Source organism: Rhincodon typus, chromosome 7 (assembly GCF_021869965.1).
Source record: "Rhincodon typus isolate 14 chromosome 7, sRhiTyp1.1, whole genome shotgun sequence".
Taxonomy (NCBI): Eukaryota; Metazoa; Chordata; class Chondrichthyes; order Orectolobiformes; family Rhincodontidae; genus Rhincodon; species Rhincodon typus.
In genome coordinates, this window is record NC_063338.1 from 83326015 (window position 1) to 83344659 (window position 18645).

Below are 18645 nucleotides of genomic sequence, written 5' to 3' on the forward strand. Positions count from 1 at the left end.
TATGTGATAGAGAATTCACAGGTTCACCATCTTGAGTGAAAAACTTTCTCCTCATCTCGACTGCAATGGCCTACTCGTGTTCTGGGCATCCTAACCAAGGAAATCATCATCTCTATGTCCAGTCTGTCCAGCCGTGTCAGAGTTCCATATGTTTCAATGGTATCTCTCTCATTATTCTAAATGTCAGGCTCAACAGATGCAATCTATCCTCATATGAAGCCCATCATCCCCAGTCTGGTGAACCTCCACAGCATTCACCCCATGACAAGATTATCTTTTCTAACTTCCAAACAGTCGTCATTGGACTTGAAAAAATAACTATTTCTCATTGCTATTACATTAACTTTGGAACAGTTAAGTGACAGTTGTAAACCTAATAAGTTTTGTAATTTATTAAACTTGAAAAAGTAGGGCACATGATATGGGAGCTGGTGGACATTAACTCTGGCCACAGATCGTCAAGCTAATATGCTTGGGGGGTTGTGAAGAAAGACAGTCAGAGAAGGTCCCTAGCTTAATTAAATTCTCTTAAAGGGAGTAATAAGCTTAATCTAGACATAAGTCATGACAGGAGACCTCAGATGTGCAGTGTGCTCCTGTTATGCAATGGAGGAAAAAAGGGACATTTCCAGTGTCCCTGATGACTACATGTGCAAGAAGTGTGTCCACCTGTAACTACTAGCTAATGGTTTTCGGAGCTGGAGCTATGGATGGACTCACTAGGGTACATCCACAATGCTGAGAATGTCGTGGATAGCACATTTAGTGAAGTGGTCACACCGCAAGTGAGGATTTCATAGGCAGAAAGGGAATGGGTGACCATCAGACAAAATAAAAGTCGCGGAAAGAAAGGACATCTGCCACTCAAATAAATATAGCGCTTTGGCTACTATTGGTGGCAGGATGGAGGTGGAAATAGCCTCTCAGGGGAAAGCAGCATTTGCAAAGTTCATGGCACTACACGTGGCTCTGCTGCACAGAAGAGGTGGAAAGTGATAAGGGATTCAACAGTAAGGGGGTATTGAAAAGCACTTCTGTGGCCACAGGCGTGCATCCAGAATGGTATATTTTTCCCTTGGTGTCAGGGTCAGGGAAGAAATGAAATGGCTGCAGCCCATTCTGGAGCAGGAGAGTGAACAGCCAGTGGTCATGGTACATAGGTTTCTGAAGAAGGGTCTAGGCCCGAAAAGTCAGCTTTCCTGCTCCTCTGATGCTGCTTGGCCTGCTGTGTTCATCCAGCTCTATACCTTGTTATCTCAGATAAACTTAGGGCACAGATAGACACATGGCAATGCAATATCATTGCTGTAATAGAAACCTGTTTAAATGAGGGGAATAATTGGCAGCTTAAACTCCCTGGATATAGAGTTTTCAGGCAGAAAAGTGTGGGTGACAAAAAGGAGGGGGGTTGGGTAGCAGTATTTGCTAAAGAATCAGTTACAGTTGTGAGATGGAACGATGTACTAAATGGGTTAGCAAACGAGGCTTTATGGGTTGAACACAGGAATAACAAAAAAGGAGGCGGCCACACTGCAGACCCCAAAACAGTGACAGAGTGATAGAAGATATATATAGACAAATTTCTGCCTGTAGGAATAAGAGGGCAATAATAGTAGGAGACTTTTAACTATCCCAATATCAACTGGCTTTCAAACTGTATAGGGAGCATTCATGGTGAAAAATTCATTTACTACGTGCAGGAATTTTTTTTTTAAAACAATACATGATAAACCAAAGATAGCAGACACAATTCTAGATTTAGTTTTGGGAAATGAAGATGGGCAAGTGGGTGAAGTGACAGTGGGTGACAGTATATAGTGGGAATAGTGACGACAATTCAGTTAGATTAAATATTATTATGGAAAAGAACAGAGATAAATCATTAGCAAAAGGTTTTTAACTAGGGTATGGCAAATTTTTAAAAACAGAAATGATGTGGCCAAGTTGGACCCAACAGGACTGCTAATGGACTAATCAGTGGTAAACCAGTGTGAGGCAAGAAAAAGCAAGATCCTTAGAGTACAGACATGTCCCCTCCAAAAATAATGGTACAACCAAATCTAGACCCCCATGACTGTCTAAAAAAACAAAGATTAAACAGAAAAAGGAAGCTTATGATAGACGTAAAGAACTCAACACTACAGATACCTAGAGCAGCATAGAAAGTATAGGAGGCAAGTTAAAAAAAACAAACAAGGAAATCAAAGAGCAGGTATGAAAAAATATCAGTAAGCAAGATGAATGAAAACCTAAGAATGTTTTAGTATATAAACAGAAGTATAATTAAGGAATAAGTGGGACCTATCAGAGGGAGGGGGGAGCTTGTGTGAAGACAGAGGATATATGGGAAGAATTTTAAATGATTATTTTTGTTTCAATATTCACAAAGGAAAGGGAACGATGTGGATATAATAATCCAAGAGCAGCAGTGTGAAATATTGGACAAAATAATCATAACAAGAGGAAGTGTTTGAGGAGTTGGAATCCTTGAAAGCTGATTAGTCACCGTGTCTGAGATAACAAGGTGTAGAGCTGGATGAACACAGCAGGCCAAGCAGCATCAGAGGAGCAGGAAGGCTGACGTTTCGGGCCTAGACCCTTCTTCAGAAAAAGTGCTGCTTGGCCTGTTGTGTTCATCCAGCTCTACACCTCGTTATCTCAGATTCTCCAGTTCCTACTATCTCTAGTCACCATGTCTGCATGGATTGTTCCCTAGGATGTTGAGGGAGGTCAGGGAGGAAATAACAGATGCTCTAAGGATTAGGTTCCAATCTTCACTAGTCACAGATGAGGTGCTGGAGAATTAGAGAAACGTAAATGTGGTTCCGTTGCTTAAAAAGCGTACAAAGGAAATGCCAAATAATAATAGACCAGTTAGTCTTACTTTGGTGGTTGACAAATTGTTAAAATCAATCATGAGAGATTGGATAAACTGTCATTTAGAAAAGCATGGACTAGACAGGGATAGCCAGCTTGACTTTGGTGAGGGCAGATTACAAATTACAAATTTGATTGAATTCTGAGGAAGTGACAATTAGGATCGATGAAGGTGGTGTAGTGGATGTTGTCTTCATGGAATTTAGTAAGACATTTGACAAAGCCTCACTTAACAGTCTGGTCAAAAATGTAAAAGCCTGTAAGTTGGCAGATGAGTGACATGATTGAGGTATATAAAATTGTGAGGGGTAGAGATAGAATAGAAAGAAGGAATCTGTTTCCCTTGGCAGAGAGTTCAAAAACCATGGGTCATAGATTCAAGCTAACTGGCAGAATGATTAGAGGGGTTGCGAGGAAAAACATTTTACACAGAGGGTGGTGGGTATGTGGAATTTGCTGCTTGAGTTGGTGGTGAAGGCAGAAGCCCTAAACTTTTTAAAACCTATCTGGAACTACACTTTAAATGCTGAAAGCTGCAGGGCTATGGGCTGTGTGCCGGAAGATGGGATTAGAAAAGATACCCATGTCTCTTTGGGACAACTCGGACAAGATGGGCCGAATGGCCTTCTTCTGCATCATTTCTATGGTTCTATGGGAGGTGGAAGACAGAGAAGACAGAGATAGACAGAACAGAAAAGGAGACGGGGAAGCGGAGTAAATTGCAGTTTGTATTTCAAAATTTCATTTTAATTCAAACTGGTTTGGGCAATGCAGCTTCCAGAAATAAACAAATACAAAGCTTCCTAACCAGTCACATGAACAGTGTTAAATCTTCCTGGCCTGTACGAGCCAAATCACGTGTATCTATTTGTTAATTCCTATGATAGACTTTATATTGGAACATTTGATGTCTCCTTCCTCCATGAATTAATTTTTTTTGAGCCATTTTCACAATATTCACAATGTGAAAGGTACAAGCATGAACTCTTTCGAGTAGCCAGTTCATTTGTGTTATTGAATTGGTTTGGCTTTTAGAACACAAACGAGAATGCCACAAATCTGTGCCAGAAGTGGCATCTCTCTCATTCTATTATCTCTTTCTTAATTACTCTAGCTTAGCTCATCATATTCTCTTTGGAAATACAGACACTATATATAATTAAGTATTCAATAGTCAACTAATTTATGATACAACACATACCTTAGACTTGGTGATTCTAATTTGGGCAATGGTCATGGACAAGAGGGAGCCTATTATGGTGATACACAGGCCGTAATTGATTAACGTCAGACACTGCATTCATCCAGCAGGAATTGTAGCACGGATGAGAAAACTGATCATTTACTCTGGTGCAGGGAGTTATTCAAGTCAGGGGTTGGGGAGAGCATAAAGGAACATGGCTGTAGTAGTGGACAGTATAGTTGGGTGTTTACACAATGTTTTCTGCAGCTAACAGTGAAAGTGCTGAAGGTTGTGTTGCCCTTTGGGAATCAGGGCCAAGGACATCTCATTCAGTCTACAGAGGAACTTGGAACAGGAGGCTAAAGATACAGTTGCTGTGGTCACCAAAGGCAACAGCAGCATAGATAGAACTAACAGAGAGATTTTAGAAGGAAAAATTAATCAGTTTTGGGCTAGAATGAAAATCAAAACAGGGGAGTGATCAGTGCTGAATGACAATTTGAGCCATCAGCAAATTGGCATAGTTGAATGTTTGGGACAAAGGTTGGTTTAGGTAAAATAAATTTTGATTCATAGGACACTGGCACCAGTCCCAGGGAATAAAGGGAACTGCATCATTGGGTAGTCTTTACCAGATCCAAGCTGGGACAATGTCCTGGCGAGTCGCAAAACTGGGACTGCAGGGAGGACGCTAACCTAAATAGTGGGGGTAAAGGTCATGTGAGGGGGGATTTGGAAAGTTGATGAGAAAGGGCAAGGCACTAATGCTGCATAATGAGATTAACATGAAGGGGAAGAGAAAATAAAACTAAAACCACTTTATCTGAATATGTAGAGCATCCACAATGAGAGGTGAGCAAATGGCATGAACTGAGAAACGGATATATCACCATTGTGGAGACACAGTGGAAAGGTTTGCTGAGATTGGGAAATAAATATTGTGGGATACATAAAAAAATCAGAAATATAAGCAGAATGGAAAAGGAGGAGAGGAGGTTCTGATAATAAAAAATGAACTAAGGGCACGAACAAGAAAGGAATAAAAACAGATTCTCAGCGGGCCTAGCAGCATCTCTTAAACTCCAATGAGCAAAAGCCCAACCTACTCAACCTTTTCTCATAAGGAAATCTCTCCAGAAGCAACCTAGTGAATCTTCTCTGTATTGCCTCCAATGCAGGTTATCTTTCTTTAGATAAGCGACAAAAAAGTAGGTCCTCGGAATTTAAAAGAATGGGCGTGGGCTGAACAGTATCTCACTGAAACACTCCAGGTAATGAATGGGCTTGATATCAAGAGACATAGCTTTCCCCAATCAGGGGGAACAAAAATCATTTCTGGACACGGATCATTTGGGACGGAGATGAGGAGAAACTGTCACTCAAATGGTTGTGAACCTTTGGAATTCTCAAGCCCAGGAAACTGTGAATGCTGTATCACAATATATTGAAGACTGTGATAGATGGCAGACTCTAAGGAAATCAAGGGATACAAAGAATTGTGTTGCAGGGTCAAACCCCTGGACCACCCTACACCAAATGGACTGCAGTAGTTAGAAAAGGCTCCAAATTTCCACCTTCTGAAGAGCAACAAGGGATGGACGATAAATGGTGACCTAGCCATAAAGACAGAAAAGGGAGCTCAAGATCAGCCATGATCACGTCAAATAGCAGACAGGCCACATGGTCTACTCCTGCCCTTTTTTCACATGTCCTTGTCAGTTTGGATTTAGTTGTCATTACGTGGATGCATCTTTATCTCGCAACAAAAATCAGCAATCTCTTCTTTTCTGACACTTTTATCCTACGAAGCTCTTTAGTTGGAGAGGAATAGAAGGAACAAGATGCTGACAAAGGCAAATCAAATGAAATAAGACATTTGCAACATATTAAAACATCTCCTCTTAATACTGTCCTGTCAATAAAAGCTTGCATTCATTACTCACTGATTTGGAGTTCCAGGTGGAGAACGCGAAGGGAGACTTTGTGTTTCAAGTCGGTCATCTGACAGTGAATTTCTGCTGACTGAATCCCAGTCCATTCCACTCATCATCTTTCTCGTTAATGGTTTACTGGGTGATCTGGACATTAAAGGGGGAAGAAAGAGATTTTAAAATGAGTCTTCAAATAGAGGGACCATGAGCAATTAGGTGTAAATACATAGGTTGAGACAACAAATGTAGATATTACATACACGACCAACTAAAAGATACTAAAATAAAATAATGAACTGTGTACACTGGAAATTGAAAGCAAAAATAGAAATTGCTGGAGAAGCTCAGCAGGTCTGGCAGCACGTTTTGAGAGAGAAACTGAGTTAATGCTTTGAGTCCAACGACCTTTCTTCAGGCCTGACGAGACATTGTAAAGCAAATGTATGCCGTTTTTAATACGAGCATCTAATCTTATAGGTCATCAGTAAACAGTTTAAAACAGAAATACATTAAGCAACAACACATCTATAATATGATTTGCGAATCAGTGGTTAATCATAACTTAGCTGATTACTGTCTTATTAGATACATGACCTACATCATATTAAGTTTTGAACTAAGTAGCTATTAAGTAACATTCTTGTTGTAAACTGAAAACAACTTTAAACATTTTAATTTAAGCAAAACAAAGCAGTTAAACATGGACACTACATTTCCACTGCCTCACCGTCCACATTTTCTTCCCCATAATTTGCTCCTTTCCAGACATTAAGTAGAGTTGCAAGCAGCAATTCTGAAATCTTATGCCTCCTTACTGGTTTTCCCATAATTCAGTAAATAGAAAATCATGTGCTGATTAAGAACACCTCCATCTGCCTACTTATCTCCTTCACGGATCTAGATTTCTATAATAAAGCTATAATTTATAGTTACCTGCGATACATGCAACTTAAACGTTTAATCTAGTTGTCTTTACAATATTGTTATCAAAACCAAAGGCACTGTAGTTTGTTGTGTATTTTCTAACAAATGAAGGAAAAGTATCTCAACAGTTTTAACTTCTGGGTCCCACCCACACAAACTGGTTTGACAGATTTCCTGTGCACTTCGGCAATTTCGCAGAAAACGTAACCACATTGCATTAGTGAGCTGTTCTCAGCTGCGGTTTTTCTGACCACCATAGTTCTGTGTCTGCACTGCCATTTTGACTGTCACATGGAAAATATGTCAATAACCAAAAGTTTCTAAATTGTGGTTAAAATGCAGTACAAAATTCCTTTCCTTTTCTTCTTCGTCATCCCCATTCCTAAATGTTATTCCAGATTATTGTTTGCTGCTCTGTTTTGTTGTCAAACACTCCAAGTCACTATTCCAGAAATTTCACAAAGTCTTTTAATTTTTGAATTTGCATCCTAGTCACCCATTCACCCACTGTCTGATTTTGGTTATTATGATCTGTAACCAAAACATGTTGTAATATAGGAAAACACCCAAGGCATTTCATAGTAGCGCAATCTTAAGGAATGGACACACTGACAAAGGTGGTATTGGAAGTGTCTATGTAGGTGGTTTTAAGGAAATTCTTAAAAGGAAAGACAGTGAGGATGCACAGTTGGAGGGAATTCTAGCGATTAGGACCTATGCAGCTACGGTGAACATTTCATCTAAATACTTACATTATTTGTCATTTTCTTGAAGGGGATTTTGCACAAGTTAAAGGAACCTTTATAAATATTTCATTTCTTTTGAAATAATTTCAGCACAATTAATATATTACACTGTTAATCGTGTTAATTAAGCAAAAATATATGTATTTCAGCTACTACATTAAAAATCACAAAATGAAAATGCTCTATTCCACTTTAATATTTAATCAGACAGTATGCCTGGCATAATTTACTTCTATTGGTTTTGATATGGTCAATGAACAAAATACATGTAAAAAAATTGTGTTAGCAATTTATCATATGACAAGCATGTATGCAAGGTGATCATGGTAATAGCTTCTCTTCTTCATAAGCTAAGAAAGCTATCAAAATTAGGTATAAGCTTTACAGAAATAACACTAGCTAAAGGTGCAATGGAAAAAAAACCATGTCATAATTGTAATTTTCTTATTCAAATAATGAGAAAGTCAAATAACAATTATTTCTTCCTACGGATAAGAAATAAATAAGGAGACTTCATTAAATTTTAATGACATAACTATCATTTTATTGTATTTCAGGATTAAAAGGTCAGCCTGGCTTTGAGGTAGTCTTCCCGACTGAATCAGATGACATGGTTTTGAGCTCTGCTCCAACCGGAGCGTATTACTCAGGTAGACATTTAAATACAACACTGAGGGAATGGTGCTATGTCAAAAGTACAATTTTTTCACAACAGTGCACAATCTGAAGTTCCCTTTTCTTGTATCGGTGGCTGAAATATTGCGATGGTCTAGTCAAGGAACAAGCAGAGGTGAGGGTGTGGATTGAGAAACAAACAAACAAACTTGCTAGTAGTCACCTCCACTAGTAAAAATTGACTGCATATTAACATTTATGGGACCTTGCTGTGCAAAAACCATCCATTATTTTTGCTTCAATAAATAGCTAAATTTCAAAAGTAACTCATTGTTTGAGAGCTGCTTTAGTCACCGAGGATAAGACAACTATCATTGGAAGTACTTTACTGGCATTGTGTAAATGTGATAGCAGACTTTAGTCAACCTGCTGTTCCAGTATTTCCAACTTAATTTTCCTATAGAACCCCAAATACCCTCCAAAAACATCTGAGAACTTGACTGGATTTTAGAATTAAATAGAACATCTCTAAAACAGGGAAGTGCTGCTAGTGCTGCAAACAGACAAACACAGCACTTCCTGCCCATGCCTTCAGATGTCTTAGAATGAGGATGCAAGACCACAACAGCCATGACTGATCTGGTGATCCCCTCAGACTGGTTTTATTCCGGTCTGGGTTTTTACGCAAATCCACAAATACGTGTAACGGTAAAGCCTATTCATTTTTTGATGACTGATGAAAATTTTGTTTCTACTATGGATTTGTATGCTTTTTCTAAACAGGAGCTGCTGACTAATCTTGACAAATGGGCAACAAGGCACTGAGAAATTCTACATGCATAACCTAACTTGCCCTGAGGTGGTGGTGGTGGTGGGTGTGATGTGGGGGGCAGAGGAGAGGAGGACAGGGATACAGGTTGAATGGACTTTGAAAAGTTAAAACAATGACACAATGAATAGCCAGTGCGAAGATGGCAAGTCTCCATGCTGACTAGTAAATTAGCTAACCAATGGCAGAAAAGACAGTTGAAGATGAGGGGGTGGCTTTTTGATGACATTGCCCAGAATATGCCCAGCCAGAGCTGGCAACACTATTTTGCACAAAAACAGAAGTTGCTGGAAAAGCTCAGCAGGTCTGGCAGCACCTGTGAAGAAAAAATCAGAGTTGCGTTTTGGGTCCGGTGACCCTTCCTCAGAACAGAGGAAGGGACCGGACCTGAAACGTTATCTGATTTTTTTCTTCACAGATGTTGCCAGACCTGCTGAGCATTTCTAGCAACTTCTGCTTTTGTTCCTGATTTACAGCATCCACAGTTCTTTCGGTTTTTAACACTGTTTTGCAGATCGTTTATATAGCTTTCATCTAAATAATGATTTGGATGAGAATATATAGGTGGCATGGTTCGTAAGTTTGCAGATGACACCAAAAGTGGTGGTATAGTGGACACTGAAGAAGGTTATCAAGATATAGCTCGTCTGTGTGGCGCAATACATTAGCGTGTTCGGCTGTTAACTAGAAGGTTGGTGGTTCGAGACCACCCAGAGGCAAAGCGTTCATGCACTTTAAGGAGGGCAGCATGGTGGCTCAATGGTTAGCACTGCTGCCTCACCGTGCCAGCGACCTGGGTTCGATTCCAGCCTTGGGCAACTGTTTGTATTGAGCTTGCACATTCTCCCCGTGTCTACGTGGGTTTCCTCCGGGTGCTCTGGTTTCCTCCCACAGTCTTAAAAAAATATATGTGCAGGGTAGGTGGACTGTCTATGCTAAATTGCCCATAGTGCCCAGGGATGTTTAGGTTAGGTGGGTTAGACATGGGAAATGCAGGGGTGGAGGGATGCTCTTCAGAGGGGCGGTGTGGACTTTTTGGGCCGAATGGCCTGTTTCCACACTGGGCTGATGAGTGGCAAGTGGAGTTTAATCTGGATAATTGAGGGGTATTGCATTTTGGTAATATAAACAAGGATAGGACTTATATAATTAATGGTAGAGCCCTGGGTAGTGTTGTTGAACAGAGAGACCTAGGGGTTCAGGTACATAATTCTTTGAAATTTGCTTCACAGGTAGACATGGTGGCTAAGCAGGTGTTTAGTATGCTTGCCTTCATTGCTCAGGCCTTTTGAGTATAGGAGCAGGGACGTCTTGTTGAGGCTGTATAGGAGGTTGGTGAGGCCTCTTCTGGAGTACTGTGTGCAGATCTGGTCACCCCGTTATAGGAAGGATATTATTGAACAAGAGAGGGTTCAGAGAAGAATTACCAGGACATTGCCAGCAATGGAGGGGTTGATTTCTAAAAATAGACTGGAAAAACTGGGACCTTTTTTCACCGGAGTGTAGGAGTTGAGGGGTGACCTTATTGAGATTTATAAAATCAGGAGGGGCATAGATAAAGGTGAATTACAAGGGTCTTTTCCCTAGTGTGGGGGAACTTCAAAACTAGGGGGCATTTTTTTAAGGTGAGAGGGGAAAGATCAAAAGAGAACATGAGGAGCAACTATTTTACACAGAGTGGTTCTTGTGTGGTATGAACTGCCAAAGAAAGTGTTGGATGCAGGTAATTACAACACTTAAAAGACATTCGGATAAATTCATGAATAGGAAAGGTTTGTAGGGACATGGGTCATACACAGGCAAGTGGGACTGGTTTAGTTTGGGGACATGGTTTGAGTGGACTGGTTGGACCTAAGGGTCTGTTTCCATGCTGTAAGACTATTTGTAAGACCTCAATAATAATGGAATCGTTCACACTGACCAAGATCTTTGTATCCTTGCTAGCCACTGGAGAGGTTTCAGAGGACTGGCGAGTGGCTAATATTGTTCCTTTGTTCAAGAAAGGAAATAGGGATAATGCAGGAAACTATAGACTGATGAGTTTCACATCAGTGGCTGGGAAGCTATTGGAGAGAATTGTTAGGGATAGGATTTATGTGCATTTGGAAAAGCATGGCCTAATTAGGGGCAGATAGCAAAGGTCTGTGCGGGACCAGTCATGTCTTACTAACTTGATTGAATTTTGAGAGGAGGTGACAAAGGTGATCGATGAGGTTAGAGTAGTGACTACTGTCAACATGGATTTTACTAAGGCTTTTGACAAGGTCCCTCATGGTACGCTGATCCAGATGATTAAAGTGCATGAGATCCATGGTGACTTAGCAGCTTGGATTCAGAATTAGCTTGCCCATAGAAGACAGAGGGTAGTGGTGGAAGGGTGTTTTTCTGGCTGGAGATCCATGATTAGTAGTGTTCCGCAGGGCGCCACACTGGGACCTCTGCTGTTTGTGATATATATAAACAACGTGGATGAAAATGTAGATGGGTGGGTTAGTAAGTTCGCAGAAGATACAAAGATCAGTGGTGTTGTGGATAGCGCAGAAGGTTGTCAAAGAATACAGCAGGATATAAATCAGAAATGGTAGATGGAGCTTAATCCAGGTTAAGTGTGAGGTGCTGCACCTTGGGAGATCAGATGTTAAGGAAAAGTATATAGTTAATGGTAGGATGTCGAACAGCACTGATGTACAAAGGGAACTTGGGGTTCTGGTCCATAACTCCCTGAAAGTGGCCACTCAAGTCGATAGGGCGGTAAAGGTGGCATATGGCATGCTTGCCTTTACTGATTGCAGAATTGAGTACATGAGTCAAGATGCCACGTTGCATTTTTATAAGAATTTGATTGGCCGACCCTTAGAGTATTGTGTTCAATTCTGGTCGCCACATTACAGGAAGGATGTGGAAGCTTTGGAGAGGATGCAGAAGAGGTTTACCAGGACGCTGCCTGGATTAGAAGGAATGAGCTATAAGGAGAAGCTAGAGAAACTCGGGTTTTCTTCTCCGTAGCAGCAGAGGCTGAGGGGAGAATCGACATAAGCCTATAAAATTATGAGATGCATAGATAGGGTTGACGGTTAGAATCTTGTTCCCAGAGTTGAAATGTCTAATACTAGGGATCGCGCATTTAAGGTGAGAGAGGAAGTTCAAAGGAGATGTTAGGGGCAAGATTTTTCTTTTTACACAGAGTGGTAGGAATCTGGAATGCACTGCCAGGGATGGTGGTAGAGGCAGATATGATAGGGGTACCTAATGAACTTTTAGATAAGCACACAAATATGCAAGAAATGGAAGAATATGGACAATGGGCAGGCAGAAGGGATTAGTTTAATTTGGTATTATGTTCAGCACAATATCGTGGGAAGGAAGAGTTGGTGGGGTAGTACTGTTAACAAGAGATGAAATGAGGACAGTGAAAAGAGATGATTTGGGTTGGGTTGTGCAGAGTCCATTTGGCTGGACATAAGTGACAGCAATGGATAGAAGACATGATTAAGAGTAGTGTATAGATACCCAAACAATGGCCACACTGTAGGAAAGGCTATAAAGCAACAAAAAGCAGGACCATCTAAAAAGATAAGAGCAATAATTATGGATGACTTTAATCTTCACGTTGATTGGGTCAATCGAGTTTGAAAGGGTAGTTACAACAACGAATTCATACAATGCATTAGTGCGGAGGCGCCCGTGTTGGACTGGGGTGGACAAGGTCAGAAATCACACAACACCAGGTTATAGTCGACAGCTTGTGTTTTCAAATAAACCTGTTGAACTGTAACCTAGTGTCGTGAGATTTCTGACTTTATACAATGCATTAGGTATAGTTTCCTGGAGCGGTGTGTCATGAAGCCAACAAGAGAACAGGCTATCCTGGATCTGGTAACGGATAATGAGGCAGATTTAATAAATGACCTCAGAGTAAAAGATCCCCCAGGAAGTAATTATCATAACATCATTGAATTTAATATTCAGTCTGAGTTAGAGAAACTTGGGTAGGAAACAACAGAGCTTAATTTAAATAAAGGATATTACAGTGAAATGAGGATTAGTGTTAGCTAATGTGGACTTAGCAGATAGATTATCTGGAAAGACATTAAACAAGCAGTGGCAGTCATTTAAGGAGGCAATTCAGCAAGGAGGAAAGACTTGAAGAGGGATAAATCAGCCAAGGCCAATCAAGGAACTTAAAGAGAGTATTAAGTTGAAAAAGGCACGCAAGGAGGCAAAAGTCAGTGAAAGCCCTCAGGATTGGGATAATTTCAGAATCAGGTGAAGGAGGACTGAAAAGGTAATGAAGACAGAGAAAATAAACTAGAGAGGAATATAGAAAATGTCAATAAGAGATTCTTTAACTATATGCAGAAAGGGCAAGAAAGGTCAAAGTGAACAAAGTGAACTTAGACAATGAAACTGGGGAGACTGTTTTGGTAACAAGGAAATGGCAGAGCAGATAAACAGATATTTTGCATAGTCTTAATGGCAGCAGGTACTTTGAACATCCCATTAAATATTAAAGTATACAGGAAGGAATTAAGTACCATCATCACTAGAAGGGTAGTATGAGACAAACTAATGGGGCTAAAGGCAGATTATGTTCCCTGGCTCTGATGGCTTGCATCCTAAAATATGTAGTTACAACGTTGAGGTTGGTTGGCTCGCCGAGCTGGTTCATTTTTGTTCCACAGGTGTTTCATTACCCTGCTGGGTAACACCATCAGTGCAGCCTCAGATGAAGCACTATTGTGTTTACCTGCCTGGTTTTTAAACTCTGGAGCCTGTTGAGCTGGATTACCTCATTTCCGGTTTTCCTTCGCAGTGGAGTGTATATGGGGTCGAGTTCTATGTGTTTGTTGATGGCTTTCTTCATGGAGTACCAGGCTTCTAGAAACTCCCGTGCCTGTCTCTGCTTTGCTTCTCCTGGGATCTTGGTGGTGTCCCAGTCGAATTGGTGGCCCTCCTTATCCATGTGGATAGAGATGAGTGAGTATTGGTCGTGTCTTTTTGTAGCCAATTGGTGTTCATGTACCCTTGTTGTTAATTTCCTTCCTGTTTGTCCAAATAAGCGTTTATCACAGTCTCTTCAGGGAATCTTATATATGACATTGGTCCTGTCCATAGTGGGTAGTGGGTCTTTGGTTCGGGTGAGCAGTTGTAGGGTTGATGTGCCACTCCTACGTCCGCTGGGCATCAGAGTCACAAGACTCCTACAACTGCTGGGCATCAGAGTGGCACACAAACCCACATCAACCCTACGAAAACTGCTCACCCGAACCAAAGACCCACTACCCACTATGGACAGGAACAATGTCATATGTAAGATTCCCTGCAGAGACTGTGGCAAACACCACATTGGACAAACAGGAAGGAAATTAACAACAAGGGTACACAAACACCAATTGGCTACAAAAAGACTCGACCAATACTCACTCATCTCAACCCACATGGATAAGGAGAACCACCAATTCGACTGGGACACCACCAAGATCCCGGGACAAGCAAAGCAGAGACAGGCACAGGAGTTCCTAGAAGCCTGGTACTCCACGAAGAAAGCCATCAACAAACACATAGAACTCGAGCCCATAAACACTCCACTGCGAAGGAAAACTGGAAGTGAGATAATCCAGCTCAGTGGGTTCCAGAGTTTAAAAACCAGGCGGGAAAACAACGGCGCTTCATCGGAGGCGGCACTGATGTTAGCCAGCAGGGTAATGAAACGTCTGCGGAGCAACAATGAACCAGCTCGGCAAACCAACCAACCACAACGTCCACAACCCAAGCTATAAAATGTACTCCAAAACCTTAGAGGTCATTACAGCGATAGTGAATATATTGATTGTAAGTTTTCAAAAATCCTTGGATTCTCAAGAATTACCATAAGACTGGAAAACTGCCAATATGACAGTCCATTCAAAATCCAATGGAACATCACTTTCATTCTTAAAGTTGAACTTAAACTTAATCAACTCAGCTTCCTTATCATTTTCAGTAGCGTTCTTCTGCGCTTGCTTTGGTTTAATCTGACTGAGAACTCAGAAAATTTTATAACTAGCAATCTTTTGCTTTCAGTGAAGCTAAACAAAGAGAGTCTATGGACTATTTCATCCAAATAATGTTCCCGCTAAACTTCCAGCTGCCTGGAGGGTTTCATGTAAGCTGATCAGCATGTGAATGTATTGATCTCTAGTTCCGGCAAACTACAGCATGCTTGGACCTCAGAGGCCTCCACAGTAGCAGGAAAAATGACGGGAAACAGTTTCCTACTAATGAAAAATCTACACTGAAAGCAGTATGCAAATTATTATTAAAGCATATTGAATAAATAAATTCATACAAAAGATTTCAATATTTCACCATTTCTATAATGGTGCAATAATTACACATTGTATGATTTCTTACAATGATGCCAAAATTTGATAAAAACCCCCTTCATGGTATAGACATTACATCATACCTGGCAAATACCCTGTCTTTGTTTGCTTTCTCTTTACCATATTGCACAGACTGGACCTCTGTCCTCCCACTGCAAAAAGAAAAAAGTTCAAAATTTTAAATAAACTAAACACTTTACTGCACTTGAAAATCTTAACTGTTTAGAAGGTCTTAATTTTCCAAGTTTGTATGTAACTTAGAAGATAATGTAGGATAATGCAAAGTTTAAACAGTCTGCATTTCGTGACAAAGTATGCAAAAATTAAGGAATGTATTTACTACTAAATGGGGATACCTTGACTATAATGTTGGCCTCAAAGCATGTGCCTCTTCCACAATGCTGTGGCTATTTTGATCCAACATTTGATTTGTACTGTATTGTGCAGTAACATCATGTTACAAAAGTTGATGGAAGAACCCTGCTACAGACTCATAAATATTTGAAAGTTGAAACACCAGTTTGAATCTTGTAGTGATTAGAACGAGGTCAGCCAGGTGGACCTCACAGAATGAGTTCCCTGACTGGACCAGGTTGACAGCCCCAATCAGAGAATCCTGGCTGACAGATATAAACAGGAGTGGTGAGGGTTCTGTTCTCTCGAGGAGCCAGTTCTGAGCTGGCTGGGTCAATGTAGAGTTCTATGTGGCTGTAAAAGAATGACTTGATGATGGGTACTGGTCTTCATGGAGTTACTTCAGTAGTGACCAGAGAAAAACATGTCTCTGCAAAGATTTGCTTGCAACAGTCGTCTTGGAGTTGGGATAAGTATTTCTGGCATCATGCCACTATTTGGGAAGCTTGATTCATTCGATCCTGCTGTCGAAGACTGGGCCCAGTATGTGGATCGAATATGTTATACATTGGGGCAGACAAAAAGCAATGAGTCATTCTGTTGACAGCTTGTGGACCAGCAGCTTTTTAGGTTATTGGAAGCCACTTTTCCTGAGGCACCAGATTCTAAAACCTTTCAAGAGTTGACAGATTTAGCTGAGGAATATGATGTTCCCAAGACTCCTCTAATTCTGAGACGCTATCAGTTTTACTCGGCAGTTCAAGAACTAGGGGAATCCATAACACCCAGCATGGGTTCATGAAGGGTGGGTCATGTTTAACTAATTTGGTGGAATTCTTTGAGGACATTACTTGCATGGTGGACAATGGGGAACCTGGGGATGTGGTGTATCTGGATTTCCAGAAGGCATTTGACAAGGTGCCACACCAAAGGCTGCTACAGAAGATAAAGTTGCACGCTATTACAGGTAATGTATTGGCAGGGATAGAGGATTGGTTGACCAGTAGAAAGCAAAGAGTAGGGGTAAATGGGTGTTTTTCTGGTTGGCGCTCAGTGGCTAGTGGTGTGCCTCAGGGATCAGTGTTGGGACCTCAATTGTTTACAATTTACGTAGATGATTTAGAGTTGGGGACTAAGTGTGGTGTGTCAAAATTTGCAGATGACACTAAGGTGAGTGGTACAGCAAAGTGTGGAGAAGACACTGAAAGTCTGCAGAGGGATATAGGTAGTCTAAGTGAGTGGGCAAAGGTCTGGCAGATGGAGTACAATGTTGATAAGTGTGAGGTCATCCATTTTGGTAGGAATAACAGCAAAATGGACTATGTTTTAAATGGTAAAAAATTGCAGCATACTGCTGTGCAAAGGGACTTGGGTATCCTTGTGCATGAATCGCTGAAGGTGGGATTGCAGGTGCAGCAGGTGATTAAAAAGTCAAATGGAATTTTGTCTGCCATTGCTCGAGGGATAGAGTTTTAAAAACAGGGAGGCTATGCTGCAGCTGTATAGGGTCCTGGTGAGGCCACACCTGGAGTACTGTGCGCAGTTTTGGTCTCCTTACTTGAGAAGAGATATACTAGCACTGGAGGGGGTGCAGAGGAGATTCACTCGGTTGATTCCAGAGTTGAGAGGGTTGGATTATGAAGACAGACTGAGTAGACTGGGCTTATACTCATTGGAATTCAGAAGAATGAGGGGAGATCTTATAGAAAAATATAATATCATGAAGGGAATAAATAAAGAGGAGGCAGGAAGGTTGTTTCCACTAGCAGGTGAAACTAGGACTAGAGGGCATCGCCTCAAAATAAAGAGAAGCAGATGTAGGACTGAGGTCAGGAGGAACTTCTTCACCCAAAGGGTTGTGAATCTGTGGAATTCCCTGCCCAGTGAAGTGGTTGAAGCTACCTCACAATGTTTTTAAGGCAAGGCTAGATAAATTTTTGAACAGTAAAGGAATTAAGGGTTATGGTGAGTGGGCGGGTAAGTGGAGCTGAGTCTCAAAGATCAGCCATGATCTTATTAAATGGCGGGGCAGGCTCGAGGGGCCAGATGGCTTACTCCTGCTCCTCGTTCTTATGTTCTTATAATGGGATTTTTGATGAGTGAAGATGGCTGGCAGGGGCATGTGATTTTGGTTTAACCCTATGTGAGATGCTGAGACACAATTTGGTATGTAGGATTAATGATGTGGCTATGCAAAAGCACCTACTAGCTGATGCCCAACTGGACTTTAAACAGGCACTACGACTGGCTTTATCATTAGAAAATGTAGCAAGTGGAGCTTATGAGTTGTACGGTATTCCAACGGAAATGAATACCTTCGTCAGGCCGAATGAGCTTGGGGAACGCCACATGAGTAAAAGCAATCGCACAGCCTCAATCAGGACATATCCTGATCAGACGGACTCTAGGTTAGCCCACAGCATAAACCCAAAACAAAGCCCATAGGATCTGGGCCAGCAGGCTGTTGTAGTTGCTGCTGGTTTGCGGAATCAAGACAGCAAGAGAGTCCCACTGGGTCTGGGTTGATTAAGAGAGTAGCCAGAAGAGTGCACACCCTGGAAAATCCACGTACAACTGGCTTGGAACTGTTAAATTGCTTAGCAGTAGAAGAGTCATCAAGACTCAGAACTTTAGCCTGCTCTCTCTCCATGGATGCTGCCTGATCCACTATGATTTCCAGCATTTTTTCAATCAAAATAAACTTCCAGTTAAATGATCTCACAGTTTTAAGGGAGGTCGACTATGGCATGCCTGTATCACTGATTGCGGAACCAGGCTTTACGAAAATTTGCTTTGGACTCCATCTCTTCAGTTTCTGCAA

At 41.2% G+C, this 18645-nt stretch overlaps 1 protein-coding gene across 5 annotated transcripts in view; it reads right to left on the reverse strand.

The window, feature by feature from the left end:
* ptpn4a (protein tyrosine phosphatase non-receptor type 4a) overlaps nt 1-18645 on the reverse strand; it is a 276928-nt gene that overhangs the window by 69025 nt on the left and 189258 nt on the right. For all 5 annotated transcript variants that reach the window (XR_007262457.1, XM_048598845.1, XM_048598844.1 and 2 more), the window contains 2 exons: nt 15554-15622; nt 6004-6138 (listed from right to left, as the gene is read on the reverse strand). Coding sequence is in view for 4 of the 5 variants with exons in the window: in XM_048598845.1 (XP_048454802.1) it covers nt 6004-6138; nt 15554-15622 (204 nt within the window). In the remaining variant the exon portion in view is untranslated. The remainder of the gene's footprint in view (nt 1-6003; nt 6139-15553; nt 15623-18645) is intronic.